This window comes from Camelus bactrianus, chromosome 35 (genome assembly GCF_048773025.1).
Source record: "Camelus bactrianus isolate YW-2024 breed Bactrian camel chromosome 35, ASM4877302v1, whole genome shotgun sequence".
Taxonomy (NCBI): Eukaryota; Metazoa; Chordata; class Mammalia; order Artiodactyla; family Camelidae; genus Camelus; species Camelus bactrianus.
Window position 1 is genome coordinate 9,021,582 of NC_133573.1, and position 18,812 is coordinate 9,040,393.

Consider the following 18,812-nt stretch of genomic DNA (forward strand, 5'->3'; position numbering starts at 1 on the left):
TGCACAGTTCTCTTGATTGGTTGATGGTGATCAGTCCTCAGGCACCAGAAGGTCTGGGGGTTCTGTGCTCCTGATCATCAAGTAGTTAATTTCTTCCACTTGGGGGTGGTTTTTAACATCTGGAAAACTCAGGAAATCTGCATAAGTTACTATTATCTGGGTCCTTCAGAGAGGAGCTACAGAGGATATAGGGGAGGGGTCTGTCCAAGGAAAGCCCTATAGGGTCCCACTCAGTTACACTCAGAGCCTTCTAGTTGCTTTTGGTGTATGAGTCACCAAGAAAAAATGGTATTTTACTATAGAAATTCCAGTATAAAAAGGATTGTGGTAACAGGCTAAGTCATAGTGGTATGTCACCATGGAGAGGCCAAAAGTCAGTGTCCATGAGGCTCCTAGGGTGGCATCCATTATTCTGGTGAATCCTTCAGCATGTCAAATCAGTTCCCTAGCTCTGCAGCTCAGAAACCTGATTTTTCATCCTTGGTTGAAGACTCACATTAACCAAGTTCAAAGTACCAGATGTATAAATCAGTACCAATACATAAAATATGAATGTACTGGTTTCAAGTAAGTGACACAACTCTTACCCAGACAGAGACCCCAGGGCTCACGAACCTAGGAACTAGAGACCACAGAGGTGAGACAGCAGAAGGGTTGTTCAAGTGGCCTGTGAGGCCAGTCTGACTTCATTTGGAATCATGGCTTTGCTGGGAGGCAGCCTGCATGACATCTCCAAGTCTCAGCACCATCACTGGCAGAGGAATGACAGTCTTATTTTAGATGATAATGTGGTCATGTAGGAGATTGCTCAGCACTGTGTGTAGGACATGGGCCGTATGTAGGACCTCAGCAAGCTCTTTGGAAGGCATGGGATTAGAAGAAGGGGAGTTCCATAGGTAATAGGAGTGTTTCACACGACTGGCTATGGTAGCCCCATGCCTGCATTTCTGCCATAGAAAAGGCCTTGCCGCTGGGACTCAAATATTCAAAGCCTGTTGGCCAAGACCTCATTTGTTTCCCCAGCTCATTCCCCTTCCCAGACTCCTCTCCATCCCCCACCCCACACACCCTATTCATTCACTGGGCCCATTCTATGAAACCATCACTATTTTTAGTTATATTATAGATAAACTGTTATTCTAGCCCTGAGAGTAATTTTTTCCTCTTCCTGGGTAAATTTATGTATCCCTGGTTGGTTCCATTGAGATGTTGGCTTTAAAGTTTAACTCTCAAAGAGAAGGGAATCTTATTTCCATCACTTCCAGGTTTGGGCTGGAACCCTCACCATAACCCCTAAGAACCCACAAAGAATGACTTTATAATCGCACCTCATTTTATGAAACCAGTTTGATCCAGTGTGCTCTCCGCTCCGCCCCATCACCATTCACCAGACTTGACTCCACGTGACTTTTGACATTTGAAAAAAGTCCAATCTGTTCTGAGCACAAGAAGGCTTATCACCAGTGAGGATGCTTTTACAGATGTGACCCAGGCTTCAAAGGCAAACCCCAAAGATCACCAAAATGTCTGTGCATTTTAGATCCGTTGTGACTGCTGTGGAAGGGACAGCAAGCATTTGGACGGATAAGTTACGGTACTTTGCAGTGTAAAAATCAGCCTGCTACCCTACATTTGGTCACAACGTTTAAACGCTTTGTATCTGGGCAGCCAGGTACCTTCTAGGGGTAGAGGTGATGCTGGCAACATGGCCTGCAGCATCTCATAGCAAACACAGCCTGAGGCTTCAAGAGCCCCCTCACCTTGGATTCTATGTTGTTGTTTATCAGTGATGCTCTGAGATGTGCCACATTCACTCCCAGCCTTCCTCTGTGTAGATTCCTACTCTTTATGAAGGAGCGTCTTACATAAAGTCTTGAATTGCCCATCGATTACAGAGATTGTGCTTTCACTTCTTCAAATTTTAGTGTGAACTGAAGGATAGACTGTTAGAAGGTGTTGGTTTATCAAGCTGGATTCTCCTGTTGATTTACGTCTTCTGGGGGAAGGAAGCACTGCCCGTGTTTCAGACCCACTCTCGTCGTTTCCAGCTGGTTTCACTGGTAAATTGATGGTGATTGGAGCCTGGAGGCTGCCACCCTGGGAGCCCAGGAGGAGGCAGCAAAGAGGGAACCACACTGTGGCTTTTTGAAATGAACACTAGCTCTTACTCTGTGCATCGAAGGGAGTCTAAGGTCCTGTTGGCAGGTACTACGTGCTGCGTGCTTTCTGTACCTCCTGCAGGACTGGCTAGTGCTTTATACATATTAGACACTCGGTAATGTTTGTTGAATTAAATGGAGTGCACCTGCCTTAGTCCACTTGGGCTGCCATGACAAAACCACAGACGTGGAGGCGGGTGCTTAAACAACAGACACGGATTTTCTCACAGCTCTGGAGCCTGGACGTCCAAGATCTGGGTGCCCGTCTGGTCGGGCTGCAGGGAGGGCTCTCTTCCTGACTTGCAGATGGCAGCCTTCTCACTGTGTCCTCGCCTTGTTGAGAGAGAGCAAGCAGGCTTTCCAGTATCTCTTCTTATAAGGACGCTCATCCCATCATGAAGGCCTGCCCTCTGACCTCACCTAAACCTAATTACCTCTCAGAGGCCCCATCTCCAAATACCATCACTTTAGGAGCTGGTGCTTTAACATATGAATTTGGGAGGAGTGGACACAATACAGTCCATGGTAGCGCAAAAAAAAAGTGAAATAAAAAACTAAATTGTCATGCAACTCTCTGCTTCTCTTTTTTACCACCTTCACCATTGCACCCATTCCCCCACCTCTGGCAGCCACCAGTCTGTTCTCTGTATCTATGAAGTGTTTTTTTGTTTGTTTTAGATTCCGTATATAAGTGAGACCATACAGTATTTGTCTTTCTCTGCCTGGCTTATTTCACTTGGCATAATCCCCTCAAGGTCCATCCATGTTGGAAACAGCCTAAATGTCCATCAACAGATGACTGGATAAAGAAGATGTGGTATATTTATACAGTGGAATACTATTCAGCCATAAAAACTGACAACATAACACCATTTGCAGCAACATTGATGTTCCTGGAGAATGTCATTCTAAGTGAAGTAAGCCAGAAAGAGAAAGAAAAATACCATATGAGATTGCTCATATGTGGAATCTAAAACAAACAAAAAAAGAACATAAATACAAAACAGAAACAGACTCATAGACATAGAATACAAACTTGTGGTTGCCAAGGAGGGGGGTGGGAAGGGACAGACGGGGATTTCAAAATTTGTAGATACTGACAGGCATATAGAATAGATAAACAAGATTATACTGTATAGCACAGGGAAGTATATACAAGATCTTGTGGTAGCTCACAGCGGAAAAAAAGTGTGACAATGAATATATGTATGTTTATGTATAACTGAAAAATTGTGCTCTGAGCTGGAATTTGACACAACATTGTAAAATGACTATAACTCAATAAAAAAAAGTTTAAAAAATAAAATTAAATTAAAAAATAAAGTACAAAAAAAAGGTCCATCCATGTTGATGTGAATGACAAGATTTCCTTCTTCTTGTGGCTGAATAATACTCAATTGTGTATAAATACCACATTTTCTTTATCCATTCATCCATCGGTGGACACTTAGATTGCTTCCACGTCTAGACTGTTGTAAATAATGCTGCAGCGAGCATGAGGATGTATATGTCCTTTTGAGTTAATTGTATTTCCCTTCAGATAAATACTCAGAAGTGAAATTGTTCGATCAAATGGTAGTTCTAAAACTGCCATGTAACTCTTGATTCACGTGTTATTCCCCCCTCTTTAATAGAGAAATGCAGCAGTGTAACCACCAGAACAGGAAATATTCTCAGGAAATGTGTGTGTGTGTGTGTGTGTGTGTATGTACATATATATATATATGTTTATACATATTTTTTATTGAAGTATAGTCAGTTTACAATGTTCTGTCAATTTCTGGTGTACAGCACAGTGCTTCAGTCATACATGAACATACATATATTCGTTTTCATGTTCTTTTTCACCATAAGCTACTACAAGATATCGAATATGATTCCCTGTGCTATACAGTATAAACTTACTTATCTATTTTAGTATACCAGTCAGTATCCGCAAACCTTGAACTCCCAATTTATCCCTCCGCAGCCCAGGAAGTGTATATTACTGTGCATAAATGCACACACATGTACACACACACACATTGTCTCTTCTCTAATCTGTTTTTGCTCTGAGCTTGGAGACATCCAGCGAGTACACCTGGAACAGAGTGGCTGTCGTAAAGTCCGTGCGTCTGCACATACCTCACCCGGGAGGCAATGAAGAAATAACTGTTCCCTTTTAGCCCCATATCTCCATCCTCAGCCTTTGCCTCCTCCCCAGCCTCTGAGCCTGGAGGTCTGCAGTCATCTCAGCAGTGACAGACCAGAGTGACTGATGTATTGATAATGCAGACAGCTGCAATGACTTCATGCCTAAAGCTCGGGCACCCTCCTTTAGATGGGCAGAGATGTCTAGGAAAGAGTTCTTGATGAAAAACATTCTTAGGAAAACTGTTCTCCTTTGGAAAGGCAAATTTTCAGTTTATTTTTTAAATACTATTTCCAAGACCCTTTGGCCTTGATTTTAGCATTTCTTGCAGGAAGGTACTTTTATTGCTTGCATTTTAAATTATGGGAGCATATAGAGTGGTCTAGGGCAGTCTCTGGAGCCAGGATTCACATCCCAGCCCCAATACTTAAACAACACTTTATCTTTGGGCTCCTGTTTCCTCCCTGTACAATGGGGTTAATAATAGAACCACCTAATAGGGCTGTGATGAAAGTTAAAGAAGGTGATGTTTGTAAAGTGCTTGAAACAGGGCCTGGCACATAGCTAATACTATATAAGTGTATGTTAAATATATATATTTATTATCATGTTCTACAATAAGTCAATTATAGTAGCATAATTATAGTATTATATAACATAAATGTGTTATACAACATATGTTTGATATATGTCATAGTAATACATTTATTACATACATGTGTGTGTATATATTTATATATTTGTTAAACAAGGCATCTGCCTGTCTGTTCAATATAAATGTTCTATGTGGGGAAGGAGGGCTGTGGGGTTTGACAGCCGTGCCAGTGATCAAGTACCATCTGTTGATACGACAAACTACCAGGAAACAGGGCAGAAGGTCTCAATCCACTGGTGGCCCTGTCCTCACTGTCTACTCCTTTGGGTTTTATAAAAGCCATTTGTAAGGACTGTCTTGAGCTTTGAGACATTCCCTTCAAAAAATTGTGTAAACCTGAGATTGCACGTTTTAGGGAAAGTAAACTCTCATCGCTTACTCTTTTTCCGCTTTGTTCTCCCTCCAGCCCAAGCTTTTGGCCAAGGAGCTGCTTGACCTAGTGGCATCTCATTTCAATCTGAAGGAGAAGGAATACTTTGGAATAGCCTTCACAGATGAGACGTAAGTGCCCCCACGCGCTCACAGAACCTGAAGGGAGAATACAGAACCCGAAATCGCACTGTCTCAACTGTCAGCAGTGAAGGCAGCTGCAGGCCGCTTGGGTCTTGTGGTTCAGGGTCAGTCCCAGTTCATCATCTGAATTTCAAAGGCCTTGTGATCATGCCTGGAACGGCCAAAGGATATAATTAGGGTGATGCTAATATTATGAAATTATTAGGTAAACTAGTTCTTATAATCAAGCCGGCTTGTGTTCAGAACCGAATGTTTATTTTTTTAAAAAAGTGGATTTGTATGGGTTTTGTTTTCTATTAAAGTTAAATGAAAACTTCTGGAAGTGAAACATTTCTCTCCAGTGTTAGAATAACAATAGCGGGAAGTGAATTTGATGATAAATTTAAAATGTAAGGTATCTGTGCAGTTTCACTGTCGACGCTGAAATAGAATATAAAAAATCGAAAATTCCGATCACACACCTGATGAAAAGTACCTTGGCTTTCTGCTTGGCTCTATACTGTGTTTTGTAACACAAGTAAGGAATATCTTTACTAAAGTTTCAATTTCCTTCTTAATACACTGTCAGCAAAAGAGTACAGTGAACACCTGCACAGATTCCTAGATAAAAATAAGCTGTTCTAAGCAAATGTTTCACAATTTTCTTTCCTCTGTGTACACACATACACTTGGTCGCACACACACTCCTCCAAGTCTTTAGAATTACAGAGATGGCTTTCTAGAGTTCTCATGAGTCAGGGTTAGGTTAGTGGCTGGACAAGATGGCACAGGGAGCTTATGCTCCTTCAATCAGATGGTACCATCCAGGCAGGACGAGCTCAGAAGCAAGGACCAGAGGCATCCACATTGGTCAGTAGGAGAAATGATCAGATGTTCTATGTGAGGAGCCTCCAGGAGCTGCAGACAGACAGCGTGGCCCTAGGGTTTAGTGTCTAGGTCGGGACCCTGTATGTGAAGGGGATGTGAATCAGGACTGTCTTGGGCAAACTGGGCAGATGAGCGCCCTCTAAATTAGTGACCTTTCGGGTGGTGGTGTGATCAGGGAACCACACTGGGAGGAGAGCCACCCTGCCTCAAGAAAGCCTGGAGTAACAGGCCAGCCCCCAGCCCTGGGCCCATAGTGCACTGAGCCAGGGGGGAGGCTGGAGTGGTCGCTTCTAGAAAGAGCGCTTTGCCGGCAAATGGGATCAGGGCTGTGAGCTGGAGGGCCGTGGTGGGAAGGAGCCAGCAGAGTCATTAAAAAATGCTCTAGGACAAATATACATCAAGAATAACTCCTTTCACAAATGCAGATGTTTTCTACCCTTTCTCCTGAGAATCCCTGTAAACCCCGTCCATTGCTACTCATACATTTTTCACTAATTAGAAGGAAACGAGAGTTTCAATGAATCATACCGCATTATTCACATTTCCCAAGTACGTTTATTCTTATAAAAGATGCAGTGAACTCAAGCTGAGTCCCGATTACACTTCCCTTTTGAATGAACAGGAGTCAGAATGAGCTGGTTGTCCTGGGCCAAGGAGGAGGAAGTCACCTGCTGAAGGTTTCAGACCACAGCCCTGACAGCACCAGCCCGAAGGCAGTGAGTGTCAGGGAGAAAGCTGTTCTCCTCCCAGAAGAGAGCCGAGCAGCAAAAGCGCACAGCGTTGTTCACCTGTCCCGCCAAAGGGAGACTGTCAGCTCCAGGTCTGGGTGCTCCTGGTTCTCTGGTCTGGCTGGAGAAGCATGTGTATGCGGCCAGGCTGGAGGAAAGGGTCCCTCTCCCTGGACTGGTGGAGCTAGCAGCTGGAGAGCCCTGTGGGGGACAGTGGGAAGAGGATATGACCCATCTTCCGGCATGGTCCAGAGGAAGAGTGGTCGTCGCCATCCTCTTCACCCAAGTCTGGGTGGGCAGGTTCCCACCCTGTGGGAGTGGCAGGCAGCCAGCCAAGATCAGTGCAAAAGACCTACACCTGGCAGATGGTTCCTGGCGAAGAGGTGGCAGGTGGGTGTGACTCACCGGGAAACAATGAGTGTCAGGGGCCCCGAGGAAATCGGGAACCAGGCCTCCCAGCAACCAGGACGAGGAGACAGAAGCAAGTGGGGGCAGGGGGTGGCTGTGACTCAGGGCAGAGTCCGTCATGGACTGACAACACCTGGGGCCAAAGGCGTTGGCTGGTGACCTCTCTGGTCATCTGAACTTTTCTCCTTTTCCTGGTGGTAAAGGGGTGAATGAAAGCTGTCACCACAACATGGTGCCTGTTGGGGAGGCTTGGTCCAGGGCAGCGATCGTATATCAGTAACCGCCAGCCTTACCGTGTGATCCCCCAGCCCTCACACTGATCATTTAATAACTGTGATTTAATAGCTGTGTTTTCAAATTGTGCGTGTGCATTGTGTCATGGTGTGTGTGTGTGTGTGTGTGATTTCTGCAGGTGCTACGCTCTGCATCATTTATGATAAAATGCAAGCGAATTTTCATCCTTTATTGCAACTCATGGTATACCCCATGTATTTGCCTGTTTCCTAATGCAAATCAAACAAGACTAACTTAGACGGTGCTGTAAGCTGTAAAATGCTGCACAGGTGTTGGCAGCTGTGTTACCATCCCTAATAGCAGAATATGAGACTCTGAGGCCATACGTGATCAACGAGTCTTTCAGTATGAATTGCTGTTGATGACATTTTGTGGGATCTGGATGGGCCTGGAGAAGAGAAATACAAAGCAGAATGTACACAGGAAATTGGAAGATTCTCCAAGCCTGTCCTCACCCCTAAGTCATATTCATTAATAGTGTCCAAGGCCGCAAGGATATTTTTTTTTCTATTGTTAGTTAATCAGTTTGTCAGGATTAATACTGGCTCCACCTTCTCTTTTTTAATTTAATTTTAAAAACGTTTTATTTTGAAATAGTTAGATCTACAGAAAAGTTGCAAAGATGGTACAGAGAGCTGTCACATACCCCTAGCGTTAATATTCCTACCAACCATGTTAATAATTATCAAAACTAGGACGTTAACATGGGTGCTGTGTTAGTAACTGAACTACAGACTTTACTCAGATTTCACTGGTTTCACCGTGAATGTGTTTTTCTGTCCCCGGATTCAGGTGCATTTAACCCCTTTCATTTTTAATAGCTCCACACTAATAAAAGGAGATAGACAGGCATACCTCGTTTCATGGTGCTTTTCATTACTGACTTTGTAGATACTGTGTTTTTTGCAAATTGAAGGTCTGTGGCAACCCTGCGTCGAGCAAGTCTATGGGTGCCGTTTTTCCAACATCATTTGCTTATTTTGTGTCTGTGTGTCACGTTTTGGTAGCTGTTACGATACTTCAAACTTTTTCATTATTATTATATTTGTGATGATGATCACAGATCAGTGGTCTTTGATGTTACTATTGCAAAAGAGATTACAACTCCCTGAAGGCTCAGGTGATGGGTAGCATTTTTTAAATTAAGGTATGTACGTTGGGTTTTTTTTTTTTAGACATAATGCTATTATACCCTTAATAGACTACAGTATAGTATAAGTGTAATTTTTATATGCACTGGGAAACCAAAAAATTATGTGGCTTGCTTTATTGTGATATTCACTTTGTTTCAGTGGTCTGGAACCAAACCCACAGTGTCTCCACGGTCTGCCTGCAGATGGGTGTCTGTGACTGATCCGAACTGTGCAGATACATACAAACACACTTTGGCAGTCTTTAAAACATTCTGAAGCAAAGTAAGAGCCTAGTATAAATTTGATCTTAAAATAATAGTTAACATTGTGCTACAGACATGGGCCTCAACGTTGGCTCCACATTGGAGTCACCGAGGACATTTTATAAAAGGCTGATGCCTGGGACCTCCCCGCAGAAATTCCGATTTAATTGGTCTGGGTGTGGCCTGAGCATCAAGGCTTTTGAAAGCTCCCCAGTTGATTCTTGTACGGAGCCAAGTTTGAAAACCCTTGTTGTAGAGAAAAGAGAATGTTGGAGTAATTTCCTCTGCTCCCTCCCTCCAGACCAAAGAAGAGAAGCTGAGTTCACTCAAACTTTGAATATTTGGGGCCAATCATGGCACATGCCAGGAGCCCAAAGTTATAAACCCTCCCCATTTCAGACTCTGGAAACCTGACTATTGGAGAACGAAGTCAGAAGTTCAGATTTAGTGTTTCCTTGAATATAAAAAGAGTAACTGAGATTTTCATTTATCAAACATTGATATCCTTTGCTGGATGAAAGTTATTTTTACATTTTATTGTTGAAATATTTCTACTGCTGCTTCAACACCCAAGTTGATTTTTTTCCCAAAGCTCCTGGTCCTGACTGTATAATTTAAATCAATAAAGCCCTATTTTTAGTTATCTGATCCATTCTCAATCATAATTTCTGTTTCCTCTATTGATTTCTTTAAAAAAAAGTTTTATTGAGGTTGTAATTGACATACGAAGGTGCACATATTTAAAGTGTACCTTTCAGTCAGTTTGGACATCTGCAAACATCTAAGTTTTTAATTTTTAAAATTAAAAAAAATTGTTGACAGAGGATCTCATCATCAAAAGCCATAACTAACCAACTTGGAGACTATTTAGCAGAAATAGTCAACCACACCCCAAGAAGCTTGGTTAGCCATCATTGCACGTTGCAAAAGCCACATACGGTTAGAACGTATTTTCATGTGCCAATTAAGGAAATGAGTAGTTCTTATTTAATTACATGCATACATGTCAATGAGTAACCTCTTATTTAATTACAGACCCCCTTCAAAATTTAAGAAGTTACATTCCCTCCTCTCCGCAAACGTTTATACACAAAGTAATTTATGCTTCAGTTTCAGAGGGTTTGCAGACACTCTGAAGCCGGAATCTAAGTTTAAGAACTAATTAAGGATTTTTTTTTAACAACATGCTGTGTCTTAATTAATCAAGTCATTCATGGGGAGTGTGATTTATCCGGATAATTAAGGTCCAGAATGCCCCCAACTCACTGGAAATGCATCTGTAGCCCCAATGCCAGGATGATGGGGGGACTCCTCTGCTCTGTGGCTCCTTGGGCCCCGCGTCCCTTGACTAGAAGCAGGACTAGCCTTGGCCGAGACATCTGGAAAGGGCCTCATTGATGAGACTTCCCTGTCCCAAGCTGATCTACAATTGAAACGCTAGAGTGGAAAAGCAGTTTTCCAATTGCAGAAGAAGCCACCGCAAGAGGCAGCTCTGGGAAAGTAACATCTAGAAGTAGGTTTGGGGTTTCCATTCCTTAAATGCTCTGTGCCGTGAGACGGAGGAGAGGAGAAGATCGCTGGCTACAACCTCCATGCCTGGGTTGTCACAGCTGCTTCCGGGCAGGTGGCAGTCAGCCTTCATCACCCCCCGGAGATGGCCGGTGTAGACCCTCAGACCTTGTGGCTCACAACAGCGCCTTCCTGTTCAGTAACCAGAGAAGGGCTTTGGCACAACTCTTCCTGTGTGCGGCTAGGGCAAATCAGAAAAGAACGAGGCCACCAGAGGAGGCCTTAGGGATCCAGACTTATCTCCTGACCTTTTCCTTCCCAGAGCAGGCGGTACAGGGGAGCTCGTATCCTGGGCCAGGCGAGCAGAGTGAATTCTCCCCGAATACGGAGATCGTTTAGTTAGAGCAGGAGCGACGTCTGCACGTGGAGGGCAGTCGCCGACCCGACGGCAGCGTTGCTCTGTGGGGCTTATCTGAAGCTGATGTATTTGCTTCTTAGCAAGTGTTTTCTTAGTATCCACCATGAGGCCTGGAGAGACAAAAGTAACTGGCCTTTGATCCCTCGTAGAGCTTGTTTTTACTTGAGGTGGTTAAGCGTTAAGATACAGTGTAGAAGGTGCTATGAAAGAAAATTTGGAATAGCCTTAAGAGGACATAGTGGAGCAAACAATTTCTCCATATAATAAAAAATTAAAGGCGTGAATACACATGGGCAAAATAGCCCATGATTTAGGCATCTGGGCTCCCCAGTACATACCTTACCTTAACCTGTGTGTGGCGCTCTCTCGCAGGCGCTGTCTCTCACGTGCGCTCTCACTCACACGCTCACATACCTAAAAGCCCCTGTTCGAGGGATTCTAGCTAAGTCAGCGTCCCTGAGCTGTCCATGACGAGCAGGCATACTTCCAATTCAAAGACCCTGAAAAGCGAAACCTTCTATGTGAAGGCCTCCCCTTCACCCCTCTCCATCCAGTGACGTCTGTAAGAATTTCATCCTCTTGCTTTGGCTTCCTTGGGGAACTCAATCCATACGCATCAGCTACCTACAATAAAAAGCCTCTAAAAGGCACAGAATACGATTCTCCCCTGGGGTCTAAAAAGTGATGGTTCAGACAGGTTTATCACACACCACCCCCCCCCCCCAGGAACTCTCTCTGAACAAAGCTCTCCTTAAGGCCATTTCTGTTTAAGGTGCCAAGGCTTGGACCAAAAATCTGTTTGTATTATACGTAGAAGCTCAAAGCAATCTGTGACATAAATGCATCCAATTTCTGTTGCCTGGAAGCAATTGCATATTTATGACTGACCTCACGGTTTTACCTATTGCTACCATAGACCAAATGGGTGTTATCTTGCTGGCTTTAAAGACAGTCATCAGTCAGGCAATGACAAAAGTACTCTGAGTGTGTGCTGGGACTTCTTCTGTTTTTTGGGGTTTTTTTGTTTGTTTGTTTGTTTTTTTGCTTTGTTATCGGCAAATGCACTGATGTGAATTCTCAAATGAAAAATCAATGAGCTAATGAAAACTAAGATATCAGGCCTGTCTTAGTTAAACTGTGGAGAGAAAATGCTTCTTTTCTCTATCCTTCGCTTCCCATCCCACCCCAACTTAAAGGGGGAAGAAGAGTTTAAGGCAGAGACTGGATGTCGAGACTAGGAGGTGTTCCGTGGAAGAGACAAAGTCCCAGACGGTGGGGCACCGTTTGTAGCGTTGGCTTAGGGAGCGTGACTCTGAACTCAGCACGATGAACGGGAAATACTTCAGTGAGCCGAAAGTGGCGGCCTCAGGACTGGAGCTCCCAGTTTGCTTTTTAATCCAGCTCTTAGCTTTTGCCCAAATATTGAGCAGTTGTGACGGGGGACCTGGGGCGGGTCTCTTGTCCCTCAGGCTTTCCCTTTGTAGCTGCCGTGAGTGGAGAGATGCTTTTTACAAGCACATAAAGTGGAAGGAGTGACTTCCTTCCCCCTGAGGGTCCCAGGACTCCAGGTGCACGAAGCCCACCTCTCCACAGATATCAGCTCCCTGCCTGTGTGTGTATGTGTGCACATGTGTGTGTGTGTGTGTGTGTGTGTGTGTCAGAAGTGGGGTTGAGGGATTCAAGTAGGGGAAGTGGAGGAGGAAATTTATTTTCCTCTGAGGCCAACTATGCAATTCAGGGAGGATTCTGGCCTCCTGTTCTTTCTCCTTTTTGATTGTTTTCTTGCTTTCTAGTCATGTCATGGGCGATAAATGCTAAACCAATACATAGCTGGGAACCAAGGAATTTCCAGTTAAATAGTCATCTCTAAGATGTCATTCTTGTAAAAAGTTTAGTGTGGGGAATGAAATTCCCTGGAGAGGGAGGCCCCACCCATTTATCTGCCCTCTAATAACATGGATGAAGAAGATGGGCAGTGAGCAGACCTAGCAGAGTGGAGCCACGTGACGTCCGTGTCTGAGTCCCTTCAAGCAAAAGGTCCCCCTTGCAGGTTCTCTGCCAAGTGAATTACGGCCCCCAGAAGCCAAGCTGAACATCCAGCAGTCTGAGTGCTCAGAAATGCTGTGCCCTCAGGGTGGGATGAGGTTTTCTCAATCCTGGCCCGTTGACAGGTCTTAAGGGCACGTGTAGAACATTCCATCTCTCAGTTCCTCCTTTATTCTTTGAGCTTGGAGCTGGAGGGGAATGTCCGTGCCCCCCTTTTAGTCTATTTCAGAAGACGATCATGAAAAGGTTACTCCCAGCAGACTCTTGACCAAGAATTATTAAATAAGGCAAAAGATCTACAATTGAAATCTACATGGTCATTGGGTGCATTTCGGTTCTGAGGCTTCGTAGATCCTGTATGTATTTGGCATTGTTAATTACAGGGCCAAACAAAGAGCCAAAGTTGCTTCTGTCTCCCCCGTGCCCCTGACGTCATGCCCTGAACCACTCCCTTTATATAACTGTCTCACCCCAAGCCAGGCGTCCCCTGTCCTTAATCACACCTGGACCAGGTACCAGCCAGCCAGGGACAGCCCCATGCCTCAGGGCCCACCAGAATCATTCAGAGTAGCCAGTCCTAAGCTGTCTTCCGTGCCTTTTCCATGAAAACCCCACAACGTCTCTGGCCTGTGTCTTCCCCATAGTCCTTTCTGCCTCACGATCAACACTGGTGCTTCTCCTGGTGGCCCTGTGTGGTGTGAGTGCCTCTCATTTCTAGGCAGCTGTGAGGAACAGGAAACTTTCCTTTCAACGGCATTGACCTCCCTGTATTGTTACTCAGGTCACTTTTATAGATTAAGATCTCGGTGTAAATCGATTGCTTTTGGAGACGGTCATCCAATCGATAAGCAAGTGCGTCCGGGCCTCTGATGTTTGCCAAGCACTGTGCTAAGTTCTGGGGATGATGCTTTCCTTTTTAGTGCTGAAAACCTACAACTGAGCTGAAGAGACAGGTCATATTGTAGAAATCATTGCACAAGGCTGTACTAACGCCTTGCACATGACACAAACCAGAAGCCCTGGAGACATTTGAAAGAAATCCCAGGCTTAGGCAATCAAGGAAGACTTCACTCAAAGTAAGACTTGAACTCGGCCTTGAACAATGGCTGGCGTTCAGATAAAGAGGATGGAGAGGCTGTTCCAAGGAAGAGAAACAGCGTGATCTGAGTCCTGGCGTGAGTGTGCATATGGCGTGTCTGCAAGAGGCTGCACACAAAGAGGAGCCTGGGAGATAACTGGACACTTTCAGAGGCAAGAAAGAAAGGGCGATGGCTTATTAATCCCAGATAATGAAGTCTCACATCTGTCTTAACATCTCCCACTTAATCAAAAACACACATACTGTTACCGTATAGGGTAGATCCCTCTGTTTTTCAGATGTAAAAATTCTATTGAGGAGAAGTGTGTACGTAGAGTGAGTTCCATGGACTTCGGGAAGTGCAGGCACAGAGCTGTGTTCAGGATGGATGCTGTGAGAATCCAGAGAAGCTGCAACCAGGCTGGTGTGTGGGGTGGGGAGGGTGTCAGGGATGGGTTTCTGGAGGAGACACAGGAGAGTAGGTCTGGAAGGATGGGCCAGACTTCACTGGGCAATGAAAGAGAGGAAGGGCATTCTAGGCAGAGGGAACAGCAGGAGCTAAGTCTCAGAGCATGAAACAGCACGATCCCGTGGGGTCATTATCCACATCTCGATGTAACCAGACACGAGGGTGGCATCTGGGACTTCTGTTTCCAGACCCTGTGTTCTACAAGACAAGAATTTATCCCACCTTTCTGGAAGATGTAAGTCCAGTTATTTTGCTTAGCAAACTTCTTTCTTCATTCTATACTTCTTACTATACCTTTACTATAGTCAGAGAAGAGGAACTGAACATTAAAGATAAAGTTAATAGAAAAATTTTTTGTCTAGATGAAGATGCTTAGAAGGAGAAAGAGGCCAGAGTTCCTCAGGTGGACACTGTTCCGAAGCAGCCCTCATCCTCACCCCCAGAACCACAGGCTTGGGCTTAATGGAAAGAGGGATTTGTTCTTTTGTACAGAAGGTGCAGTTTGAACAAAGTCTCAAAATGGGGATGGAAGCCTCTGGAATATCTTCCATCTTTCATTATTTGGAGGCTTGGAGGAGCAAACATTTTCATACAATGATGCAACAGCTTTTCTTTAGTAAGTGCCAGCCTTTCCCAAGTGTGTATACATTATAAACATCTGTGTTACACAGCATCAGGCGCCCGAGGAAATGGTGTGCAGTTGTGTCTGTTCAGCATGAGCTTACTAAGCAAAGACGATTATAGGACTCTGAGTCCTCCAGGATGACGCACGGAGATTGGGTAAGGAGAGCAGAGGAGGACAGAGTGGATTCTGCTGCTCATACTTGCTCTTCAAAGATCAGCTTCCTCAACGTGTCTCCAAGGGCCTGGTCACCCTTCTCCAGCCTCATCCCTTTCTACTCACATGACACCAAAGTGCCAGGTTTCTTCTCACCTCAGGGCCTTTGCACATGCTGGCCCTTCTGCTTCGAAAGTGGTTTCCCCTTCCTCTTTGCTTTTCTCATTCATTCTTCAAATCTCAGTCAAACACCAAGTAGTTCTTGGACCCCCCAGACTAGATCAGGTCCTTAACTCATGGTCCTAATACTATTAGTAATTATGTAATTAATTGTGGAAAGAGTTGCTGAGTGTCTGTTTCCTAAGAAGAATATAAGCTTCAGGGGAATAGGGACTGTGTGGATTTTGCTTACTGCTGCATCTCCAGACTCTCATTTGGAGAAGGTAGTCAATTAATATTTATGGAAGGAGAAGGGGAGGGAAGGAGGGAAGGAAGAAGGAAATGCAGACGTGTCCCTATTTGTACATCATCCCACATTTCCTTGGTTCACTGTGTAAAGTAGCTTTAATGAGGTGAAGTTGATGTACAATAAGCTACACAGATTAAAATGTACAGTTTCATAAGTTTTGACATCTGTCTGCACCCATGAAACCATCACCACCATCGAGATAATGAACATCTCCATCACAACCAAAAGTTTCCTCGTCCCCCATTGTGACCCTGCCCCATCAGCCATCCTCCACTCAGCCACCAGTCTGCTTTCTGTCACTGCTGACCAGTCTGCACTTTCTAGCGTTTTCTATAAATGGAACCATACAGTCTGCACTCCCTCTTGCCTGGCTTCTTCCCCTCGGCGTCTTTATTTTGAGGTGCATCCTAGTATTGCTGTGTGTGTTAACAGCTCACTGTCTTTATCACGGGGTAGTGTTCCATTACAGAACAATGTCGTAACGTGTCCATGCCCCCGCTGGGAAACACTGGGGTTGTTTCAAGTTGGGAGCTATTACAAATAACGGGAACACCTGTGCCTAGAAGGCTTTGTGTGGCCGTCTGCTTTCATTTCTCTTGGGTAAGTAAGTGCCGGGGAGTGGAGTGCCTGGGCCGGATGGCAGCCGTGCATTTAATTTTTGAGGAAACCGTCTGTGATTCACGTTTCACCCCATCTGCCTCCAGCGAGATGTTGCGAAGATTGCTCACATGCTTCCAAAGTGTGTTGTGAGGCCTTCAGGAGAGAAGGCAGTCAGGAGAGTGGTGGTAAGGGAATTCAGGACAAGAAAGACAGTATGGTTGTATTTTCATTTTAGTGCCGTTGAGAAAATGGGCAGCGGGTCTCAAACCCCCGACTTTGATTATCACACAGTATCTCCAGCTGATGCAGGAGTCCCCTGATCATTCCTTTGGGGTCTTCAAAAACCGAGACCTTAATAGTGAGGCAGAGGTCCACGATTCTCTGTGGTCTAGCACATTCTGCGACACATATACCTTTGTCCCAAGAAACTTCTGCAAAACCCAAAGCCCTAACCCATCGGTCTCTCTTTCCTCAGGGGACACTTAAACTGGCTTCAGCTGGATCGAAGAGTGTTGGAACATGACTTCCCCAAAAAATCAGGACCTGTGGTTTTATACTTTTGTGTCAGGTATGTACATCGGGTAGCTGTCCTTTATTTTGCCTTTTGCTTTTTTCCTCTTTGTCAAGAAAGTCTGGGAGCATGAGGGATCAAAGAAAAGGGAAATCAGGGTTGTCTTAGTTCACTGCCAGTCACGGAGGTCGTAGCATCTCTCCGTTCCCAGCAGATGTAAGTGCAGGGCGTGAGTGTGTGCGTCACGTCCGCGGGTGTGCATGGACACGCGTGTTTGTGCTCTGGCACTCGGATGCTTGTGTGGAATGAAGATAAAAGCCTTTCTTTTTTCCCTTTGCCTTTATGGGGCAAAGAGGGCATATATCTCAAAGGAAACTGAGTCCCCTGTAATAACACAAGCCCTGGATTCTTTTGGTGGCCTTTGAAGCTACGTAACAAAAGTCTGTGTGTGTGTTCTGTTCTTCTGTCACAAGTGCCACTTGGCCTCTTGAAATTTGCCTGCTTTATCCCAAATAAGAATCATTGAAACCCAAGAAGGAAGGCTGTGGCCTAACCAGAAACAATGGGCATTTTCTGTTCATTAATCTATGAGAAGAAGTTTGATTTTGTGACTGCTTCTCAGGGTTAATGTCGCAGCAATCTTATGAAGCCAGCCAGACTTACCACTTGGGTTTGCAGAAGGTTGTATGAAGCCGGGGGCAAGGGATGGAAGATCACGTCATGAGTTCAAGGGCAAAGTACAGATTGTGTATAGCAAAGCCAGAATCTGAGCCCCCAGGTCCAGCGGCTCCCTGAGCAGCCAGTCTGTGGCACCATCAGGCTGGGTCTGTCCACACAGCTGCAGAGGCATTTAGGTTCAAGTGCTCAGTCTTCCAATGGACACTGGCCTCTCCGCCCAACGCATAGCCCCAGCCCTTATAAAATATGCGGATAGAAATTCAAGAGCAGGACGCAAACGACGCACATTTCAGTTCTTCCTGAAGAGTGCAGCCAGGAAGCAGTTTTAGACGTAGCCATTCCGACACCGCAGGAGACAAAATCGGAGGTAAAGAAAGGGTCCTTTTCACGGGCGGGAGTACGTCTTTACCGCAGCTGGTGGAGTCAATTTAAACGTGCATTTAATGCCTTTTTGATTTAACAGCTGTGAACGTATCAGAGCTAATCTTTGCCATTTCCCTCCCTGATGGGCACGATTTCAGTGTCATATTCTCTTTAATGGTGGCTACATTTTCTCAGATAAGTGGAAAAGTCATCATATAAAGCAAAGAGTAACAATTCCACCGGGAGGGGTGGCGACATCAGGCGAGACTCAGTTGAATTTAAGCAGTTCATTAACCTGCAATCAAAGGTGGGTGTGTACACTTGCCATAGATCAGGCTCCCCGCCCTTCCTGGTGCTTTTTGCCAACATTAGCCAAGAAGAGAAAATACAGGGCTGGTTGCATATTAGCTGTTTTTTCCCACATGTCTGTTACTAGCCGAGTTATTAGGGGTTTGGGGAAAAGCTTGGAGTGCCGTGAGATTGCCCAGTTGAGGTGTCTGTGGCCGAGGGTCTGCGTGCAGATGGGTCCAAACTTCTCGAAGCTGACATCTCTCTGTGGAGCCAGATGCATGGAGAAGTGCAGAGGGAGAGCCAGTGTTACAGCAGAACCGGGGACGGGGTGACGAGACCCAAGGACACCCGTTTTCCTGATTATCCAAAGCAGGCGCCTCCCTGAACGCTCATTAGGAAAAACTCCCCAAATCCACACTTCAGGGGGGACACCTGGCAGAAGCACTGCCTC

General features: G+C 45.0%; 1 protein-coding gene across 13 annotated transcripts in view; it reads left to right on the forward strand.

Annotated features, from left to right (window-relative positions):
- Nucleotides 1-18,812, forward strand: part of FRMD4A (FERM domain containing 4A) — a 576,901-nt gene that overhangs the window by 436,482 nt on the left and 121,607 nt on the right. For all 13 annotated transcript variants that reach the window (XM_074358292.1, XM_074358293.1, XM_074358298.1 and 10 more), the window contains 2 exons: nucleotides 5,352-5,446; nucleotides 16,994-17,086. In XM_074358292.1, coding sequence (XP_074214393.1) covers nucleotides 5,352-5,446; nucleotides 16,994-17,086 — 188 coding nt within the window. The remainder of the gene's footprint in view (nucleotides 1-5,351; nucleotides 5,447-16,993; nucleotides 17,087-18,812) is intronic.